This window comes from Ceratotherium simum, chromosome 30, assembly GCF_057802395.1.
Source record: "Ceratotherium simum simum isolate JZ-2026a chromosome 30, ASM5780239v1, whole genome shotgun sequence".
Taxonomy (NCBI): Eukaryota; Metazoa; Chordata; class Mammalia; order Perissodactyla; family Rhinocerotidae; genus Ceratotherium; species Ceratotherium simum.
This window is the reverse complement of record NC_141929.1, coordinates 20,320,539-20,329,438: the sequence shown is the minus strand read 5'-3', so window position 1 is coordinate 20,329,438 and position 8,900 is coordinate 20,320,539. Positions and strand designations below refer to the sequence as shown.

The window sequence follows — 8,900 nt, the reverse complement described above, 5'->3', positions numbered from 1 at the left end:
GGATGTTAGCTGAGGGCTGATCTTTCTCACACACACAAAAAAGGGTAAATGCTTTAAAAAAAAAAAAGAATTGGAGAGGCTGCTGAGCTTGGGGTGTGCAGAGTGGAGGCGGTCACACAGTGGTGATGCCCAGCCACATGACGACCTGATCCCATCGCCCCTGGGCAGCCTAGCCACCTTCACAGCCCCGGGGTGGGCGGGGATCAACCGGATTTGGCCCTTCCGGGTCCAGCCCTTCTGCCTGCCCACTCGCCCTGCTCAGTCATTGGGCAGTTCCACTGTCCGTCAAGCGCCCGCCTCCGCAGATGAGCCAATAAAGGTTGGCGAGAGGATGCTTCCTTCTAGAGCTGGATCTGCAGTGGGAGCTGCTTCAGGGAGGCGAGGCCAGGGTGGAGGCAGCAGCGGCATCGTGTGCAGGCGCCAAGCTGACGGCACTGACCCGGCGGCAGTGGGGCAAACTGGTGAGAGGAGGGCGAGGGTCCGAGGTAGGGAAGGGGATGAGTGCGGGATGTGGACGCCTCTAACCCTGCCGGGCAACGCCGGCGCCCGGCCCTCTCCGGCCCGCGCCATCGGCTCCTGTGATGGGTTGGAGAGCGGAGGTGAGGTGAGGTGAGGGGGCGGGCCCGCAGCCGACAGGGAAGGGCCTGGCCCGCAGCTACGGTCACCCCACTCGCGCGCACGCGCCACGTGGGCTCGCGTTCTCGCCGGGAACGCTTGGCAACTGGGGCACGCACATGCTTTAACCCTTGGAACACCCCTGTGAGCTCGGCGTCTCGACTGAATTCCCCTATTTTACAGGCTGGGACGCTGGGGCTCAGGGACGTGGCTGCGCCGGGGTTTGAGGGAGATCCGGCGCGGTGGACCCTGGAGGCCACGCTCTTATCTATGAGGCTGTGGGTCACAGGCTTGAACTTGGGACCTGTTTGTTTTCTTTAGGGACGCGATATTGTTTGGTCTGGACTGCGGCCGACCGCCTTGCGCCGGACACCACTGCCTGGCTTCTCTACCAGGCAGAAGAGGAGTGGAGGGCCCCAGGGGCCCTCTGCATGCCCTGACCGGCCGCTCCTGACCCAGGTTCAACGGGTGGGCTGGGGAGAGGGGGACGGTCCTCAGTTCTGGGAGCTGTCGATACCCTAATAGACAAACTTGGGGAGGGCATTATTCATTAACAAAATCCGAAAACACGTGGGAAACGCTCCTCCCCCCGTGTCACCCTAGAAAATAGAGCAGCTTTTTTTGTCTAAGGAACAATATCACCAGAGGCTGTTGAAGGTGCTGGGAAACTGTTTCCTTCATGCCCTTGTGGAGGCAGATGTGAACTTTTTGAAAATCAGTTTGGCAACGTCAGTCTACATCCTTTGACCTACTGATTCCTCCTTTGGGAAATAAGTAGGTTAAAACCTAAGTAGGGAAAATATTGATGCATAAGGCAGTACCCTTTGGTGTTTTATAAATAGTGAGCCAGTGCAAAGGACTCCCAAATCCCCAACAATAGAAAATAGTTAAGTAAATTGATTGTTTATGCCAAAATAGGATATTATGCATCCATGAAATGTAATATAAATAAAATGCTCTAACAGGAAAACCAGATTCTAAGTTGTGGTTACAACTATATAACAATGTGTACAGAGTAACTGGAGGAGTATACACCTAATGATAAAAGTAATAACTACCTTTTTTTAACTCTAAGTTTTCAGGTTTGAAAAAAAAATACCCTTTTGCTGAAGGAATACATTTGCTGATAGATATAGCCTCAGAATGTCAAGTACTGTGTCCTACTGGATCTTAAATTCTGCAAGGAACAGCATTGCCACATTACAAGGAGGCAGACGTTTATATTCAAGGTGTGCCTCAAATAGGAATAAATCAAAATGGAGGCTCTTTTCCCAGGCACCAGCCACCCTAGAAAACAATGCCCCATGTGGTGGGTTTGCTCTACGGAAAGCCTACAGACACACTTGGACAGAGGAAGATGATTTCCACTTACAGCTCAACCCTGAGCAGGTACCTGAAGTGCTTCGAGCCGGCGAGTCGGCCCACAAGATTCTTGACCTCAATGGAGTCCCAAATTCCGTGTTGCGGTTTGAGAGCAACCAGCTGGCTGCCAATTCCCCAGTGGAGGACCGGCGAGGTGTAGCCTCCTGCCTACAGACCAATGGGCTGATGTTTGGCATCTTTGATGGACATGGTGGCCATGCATGTGCTCAAGCAGTGAGCGAGAGGCTGTTCTACTATGTGGCAGTGTCACTGATGTCCCAGCAGACCCTGGAGCAGATGGAGGGAGCGGTGGAAAGCATGAAGCCCCTGCTGCCCATCCTGCAGTGGCTCAAGCACCCAGGGGACAGTATCTACAAGGATGTTACATCAGTACACCTTGATCACCTCCGTGTCTACTGGCAGGAGCTGCTTGACCTGCACATGGAAATGGGACTGAACATTGAGGAAGCATTAATGTATTCCTTCCAGAGACTGGATTCTGACATCTCGCTGGAAATCCAGGCCCCCCTGGAAGATGAGATGACAAGGAACCTTTCACTCCAGGTCGCTTTCTCCGGGGCAACAGCTTGCATGGCCCATGTTGATGGAGTTCACTTGCATGTGGCAAACACAGGTGACTGTCGGGCCATCCTTGGTGTTCAGGAGGACAATGGCATGTGGTCTTGTCTGCCCCTCACCCGTGACCACAATGCCTGGAACCAGGCTGAGCTATCACGGCTAAAGAGGGAGCATCCCGCGTCAGAGGACAGGACAGTCATCATGGATGACAGGTTGCTGGGTGTCCTCATGCCCTGCAGGGCCTTCGGGGATGTGCAGCTAAAGTGGAGCAAGGAGCTGCAGCGCAGTGTCCTAGAGAGGGGCTTTGACACCGAGGCCCTCAACATTTACCAGTTCACCCCCCCGCACTACTATACTCCACCGTACCTGACTGCCAAGCCCGAGGTCACATACCACAGGCTGAGGCCCCAGGATAAGTTCCTCGTGCTGGCTTCAGACGGCCTGTGGGACGTGCTGGGCAATGAGGATGTAGTGAGGCTGGTGGTGGAGCACCTGGCTGAAGCTGGTCGGCACAAGCCAGACCTGGCCCAGAGACCTGCCAACCTGAGACTCATGCAGAGCCTGCTGCTGCAGAGGAAAGCCCAGGGGCTCCATGCTGCTGACCAGAATGCAGCCACACATCTGATCAGACACGCCATAGGGAGCAACGAGTATGGGGAGATGGAGCCCGAGCGACTGACAGCCATGCTGACGTTGCCAGAGGACTTGGCGAGGATGTACCGGGATGATATCACTGTCACTGTGGTGTATTTTAACTCAGACTCAATTGATGCCTATTACAAGGGGGGTTAAGAGTCTCCCATCCTATTGCCAAGGTTAACTTAAATGCTCTTCTAAGACATTTTCACTTGTTCTTGTTCTTAAACTGGCTATTCAACCCTTACTGTTATGTAGCTTGCTTAATAATAGACTAACACGAGAAAAGCAGGCTAGGTTTAAATACAGTAGCAGTGATTTCATGTCCTTGTGTGTTTTGGTGAGCTCTTCTACACAGAGAGGGCAGAGCGTAGAGACTGTAGAGCTGGCTTGGGCTCACACAGCCCAAGTCCTTTTATAAAGACACTGTTGTTAAACTGTGTCAGCCGGGGCCTTCAAAGGGCAAATTTAATCATGATTCTAAGACTATGGAGAACTTCAGGATCTTCTGAGATCTTGCTACAAAATCTGCAAACTTGATAATTTTTCTCAATTCACAATCATGGACTTCTAGACTATGAAGGGAGGTTTTTTTTTTTTAATTTTTAAATGCCTAAGACCTAGGTTTACAAAGCATATTACAGGATACTTTTCTATGCAATATTCCTTTTTTTTTTTTTTTGATGAGAAAGATCAGCCCTGAGCTAACATCCAATGTCAATCCTCCTCTTTTTGTTGAGGAAGACTGGCCCTGAGCTAACATCCGTGCCCATCTTCCTCCACTTTATATGGGACGCCGCCACAGCATGGCTTGACAAGCAGTGCGTCGTGTGAGTGCCCAGGATCCAAACCCTGGGCTGCTGAAGCGGAGTGCGCGCACTTAACCGCTACGCCACGGGGCCGGCTCTTATGCAACATTCTAACTTTTTTTTGTACTTATACTTGTGAAAACATTTTGTAATACTGCGTTCTAGTTCTGTTTTTAGTTTATATTAAAACCAAGTCCTCAAACCTGCAAACAGGCCTGCTGTAAGCACGCTTGGAATGCCTTGTCTTGGTTTTCAGCTGAGGGTGAGAGGGGCTAGGCCTCTGGACCAGCTGGATTTACTTTTCGGTCCCTTCCACTGAGTCCCATCCCCTGAACCTGTGAGCCGCACTAGGAGATAACTGCTGTCTAAGCCTTAACTCTTCTTTCCAGCACTAATAACAGTTTCCCCAGGGCTTAGCCTCTGGAGTTTATTCATAACACTTAACCTTTCTGATTATACCTCTCAAGCATTCTTCTGTTAATTCCACCTGACACTCCTACCTCTGTTCTGCTGAGCTCCCTCACTCTGCGGCTGCTGACTGCACGATGCTGTCTGGAAAGAATGCTCCCTCTTCAGTTGGTTGCAGGGAAAGAGGAAAAGTGATCGCATGTGGTAGTTATGACAGACGTTTAGGCAGGACTGGCTTACGTAGTGGATTGTGGACTGAAGATTTCAGCCTGAATCTAGAGAGATGGATACATGAAGGACTTGAGAACAGTCGCTAACCAAGGCTCCCTGTCTGCACCCTGAGATGCAGTGAGGAGGAGAAAGGCGTGAGATTGGGCAGATGGGACACTTGCCCCTAGACTGGGATAAATTGCCGTTGCTACTCTTCAGGGACTAGACCGTATTTAGAATAGGATTTGTGGCAAAAATAAAAGTGTAACCTGTAATTGCTTCTGTGGGCTGTACAGTCGTATGTTTACTTGAAAATTAAACTATGTGGATCTTTTCTAGGGGGATGAATTTCATGTTCTCATAAATTGCTGTGGCATTTAAACGACAGGAAATGTGTCCCTAAATGGAAACACAAATACAATCCCACAAAATTGACAGTTTTATCTTTTCCTAGTTGATCCCTCTCGTCATCTCACCCCATCGTGCCATCCACTGAAAATAAAAGCAAATAACTTAAGTTTGGCTTCCTCGTTTTCCACATCCCCATGACATTCGTTCAAGTGTTGGGATACTTCTTGCTTGGGGACTCTTCCCTGTACATTTTCCAGTGCAACTGTTAGTGCTATGGGTTCATCTAAAAAATTCTCTTTTGGGTGCTTAAACCTTGGTCCTTTTATTCTGAAACCATTAGTATTCCTTCTGATCTCCTAGATCTTAACTCAGAAATAAAATGTGAATCACTACCCTCCCGCTAGTGTGAAGATTTGTTGCTAAAGCTGAGGACTCTGCTTGTCTGACGTCCTTTGTTCTTTATGCCAACAAAACCCTGGCATACCCTTGGAGCATTTATCAGGATTACAGAGTCCTGTTTTGGTGCCTAGCATGGGTCATAAATGTATCTGATTCAGTAACTTGTGGGACAGCTGAGAGAATACAGACTTCCCACCTGTTTCTCCAGGAGTATCTGTGTTTTCTCTCTGCCTAATAGATTTCCTGCTTTCTAACTGGTATATTGAGGGAGAAGAAAGGCCAGTTGATCGTCCGCCTTTTTCCACTGTGAGCTCTTGTCAGCTCTTTCCATGAATGCTCCAAGGAGTGCCTCCTGGTTAAACCCCAGTGTGTCTGTCTCCCTGCCCACAATTCTGCTGTCGTCGGCCTTCCTGAGGCACGTGGATTGCTGTGTGAAGACACTGGGATTTGAGAGGGTTTGATGGTACTTTCAAGTCTTCCAAAGACCATCATTCCTTTTACATAGAGATTTCAATATTGAGACTTTAAACGAACTCAAAATTAAGATTGAACATATAATATTTTGGATGTAACTTTTGAATAAAGTATGCTTTGGTGCCTAAAATTGTGTGTGTATCATTTTAGGTAAGAAACTTTGGTATTATTGGCATAATTTAGATATTGTTTTATAGATAAATAATGTGATTCTGCGGGCTCTAGAGATTGCTCAAAATGGATAGAGAAGATGGTATTAGTTCTAAATTCGAATTAGTATGCTAGGTCAAGTTAGAGTCAGCTGTCTGAGATGTTATTTGTAACACTAAAGCTGATTTATTATAATGAAAATGTAAACTCTGAGGTATGTTAATATAGAAACATCTTTTTCCCAGAAGTACAATTAGCTTAAAAGATCTCTAGTATCCAGCACACAGGATCAAGTTCAGATTAGACACAATTAAGCTGACACCTTTTATACAGAAGTGAAGTATAAATAGCTCAAACTTGAGTTAGTTCAAGAAGAGAATAATTAATTGTATGGCACAAAAAAAATATATTCAGACTGAGTCTGGCTTGACTCTTTTGACCATCAGCCCCTGGTGACCTATCTTCATCTGACAGTTTTTGGGAAGCCTTATCTTCCCAACTCAAACCAAAATATTCTGGAACTGAGCCATCCTAGTTTCATCTTTTTTTTTTTTGTGAGAAGATCAGCCCTGTGCTAAAATCTGCCAATCCTCCTCTTTTTTTGCCGAGGAAGACGGCCCTGGGCTAACATCCATGCCCATCCTCCTCCACTTTATATGGGACGCCGCCACAGCATGGCTTGCCAAAGCAGTGCGTCGGTACGCGCCCGGGATCCGAACCAGCGAACCCCGGGCCGCCGCAGCGGAGCGCGCGCACCCAACCGCTTGCTCCACCGGGCCGGCCCCATCCTAGTTTCATCTTAAAGTGGTTCATTTGTTTCTGAATGCGACTCTTTGCAGTGGCAGGAAAAGCCTGGGTGTAGCCTTGGAGCTGGGATATAAAAGCTGGTGGTACCACTTGTCATGCAAGAAGCCGTGTGGATCACGGAGTGGAAAACACGGTTGAACTGCTCGTCTCCTGAGTGCACTGAGTCTCTGTCCCTAACGCCTCAGGCGCCTGTCATTTAACTTGCCTCCTGGAAAACTTTCTTGTCAAGCATTTACTTGGAAAAATTATTAACCATGTTCTTTAATAATTATGACCTTTTGAATTTTAAGCTGTATACCAGTGTTCGTATTTGACATCGATTTTCTAACCTTTAGAGATATTTAAAGTTGCAAATAAAAGAGGCAAAATGAAATTTGCTTTCTTTTGGCTTGAATACTAGTTTTTGTAGGCCCTTAGGTTACTAGATGAGGGCAACCTTTGTTTCACCACTTTTATCTGGCCATGAAAGATTTTAGTCTGTTCAAGAGTCCACCCAAAAGAGAAGTTTGGTCCTCTGCAAATATTTGGTGGCTGCTGACCACAGAGGAAATCCTCATTTAGTATTAACAGTGTGGGCGAGGGCCTGAAAAGAAGGAAACGGAAGTGAAGGCTTTTGTTTTGAGGGTCGCCACACACTCAGTGCCAAGGTCTGCTGGGATTTCATGTTATTTAACTGAACTTGTAAAACTAGTTTCTGTGTTAATCTTAAATGCAGAGCCAGCTTTGGGGCAATGGTCTAGGCAGCTACCTACATAAAGTTGAAGACCCCAGTCCATTCCACCCCCAGTAACTGAGCTATATATCATTGCCTCAGGAGTGATACAGCTCAGTTATATGGCCTGCTGTAATAGGTGCTTCTTTAAATGCAGAAACAACTATTAAGTCATTAACACTTTAGTGTGAGCGAGGGTGGTTAAACTAGGCTTTGAGAAGGAGCAGATTTTGGGGAGGGGAAGGTGGAAGGAAGTGTCTGGGGTCTGGTAAGGATAACAAGAGGGGCTATTACCCCTTTTTAACATGATAAAACAGGCCCAGAGATTAAAAAACTTGCTCATGACATCACGATAGGGCTGGGATTTGAACCAAATCCACAGCCCATCCACTTGTCCGAAGACTGGGCTTTCAGAAACGGATAATAATGCACAGAAAACCTCACTGTAATTTTGGCCCAGGGTGGTTGCGGAGGGGGTGGAGAGGTAGGTGGTGCTGAAAAGAAGCTAGAAGGCTATTTTTCGGTTGTTGCTGAGAATAAAATAGAATTCTGTTAACTCTTTTGGTATTCCTTTGATTGTTATGAGTCAAGCTAGATATACTTAACATGTACATTCCGATATCCCATCATTTTGGAACATGATAAAAATAGAGGGAAAACAGGAAGAATTAAATTTTAAAAATTGAGCTCTTTGGGCTCTTTAACTAGAGGGGGGACAATTAAATTTATACTCTTCCTTTCACCTCTAGAGTTTTTGTTTCCATTTTACTGATGCCATTAAATGCCCTTAAGTGGTTTCCAGGTTGGTGACCTTGTTAATCATGGGTGGCCAGCGCTCCAAGCGGCTCCGCCTGGGATAGGTGAACCTTCACTTCTGTGGGCTTCTGTGGGTCAGAGTGTCTTTGCTCCGTTGGCCCCTGACCTTATCTGTTTCAAATGGGAATCGCCTGGCTGAGAGGAGCAAGGGGAGAGAGAGGGAGCCAGAGTTCCAGTTCTGACTGTCGCTGGCAAGGGAATAAATAGGCCAGGACGAGTTACTTACCCTCACCTCCTGGAAAGTGGTCTGTGGAGGGACTTTCCAAAGCCCACTCTATGTCAGATCTTAACTCTTCCTGCCTTTCTGGCTTCTGGAAAGCCCTCACTCGCCCAACCCCATTCTCCTGCAGCAGATGAACAGAAGGAATGTGTGCAATGAGCTGTTGCTTTGTTCAGTCCACCCTGCATAAAGCTTGCATGCCCTGGGGCCAGGTATGCAGAGCTGTCCAGGGATGGCCCATCCAGCTGGGAGCTGAGAGGCCAGTGACACTGGGCACAATGGGGATGGGGAGGAGCCGCTCCAGGGAAAGGAACAAGAGGAGTAAAGCATAGGGGTGGGTCCAGTCCAGCGG

The 8,900-nt window shown here is 47.7% G+C and overlaps 1 protein-coding gene across 4 annotated transcripts; it reads left to right on the top strand.

The window, feature by feature from the left end:
- Positions 1-330: 330 nt before the first annotated feature.
- Positions 331-3,877, top strand: PDP2 (pyruvate dehydrogenase phosphatase catalytic subunit 2). Of its 4 annotated transcripts, none has more exons than XM_087420149.1 (3): positions 331-461; positions 937-1,074; positions 1,698-3,877. In XM_087420149.1, exon 3 carries the CDS (start codon positions 1,759-1,761, stop codon positions 3,346-3,348), a length of 1,590 nt encoding a protein of 529 aa, XP_087276275.1. In that variant the 5' UTR covers positions 331-461; positions 937-1,074; positions 1,698-1,758; the 3' UTR covers positions 3,349-3,877. The 4 variants fall into 4 exon arrangements, with proteins under 4 accessions (XP_087276275.1, XP_087276273.1, XP_087276274.1 ...); XM_087420147.1 differs by having other exon boundaries at positions 1,691-3,877; XM_087420148.1 differs by lacking the exon at positions 937-1,074 and having other exon boundaries at positions 342-461; positions 1,691-3,877.
- The last annotated feature ends 5,023 nt before the right edge of the window (positions 3,878-8,900 follow it).

What these genes read in the sequence shown, in the direction of transcription:
- PDP2 (XM_087420149.1), top strand. Translation starts at nt 1,759, where the DNA reads ATGTCAAGTACTGTGTCCTACTGGATCTTAAATTCTGCAAGGAACAGC.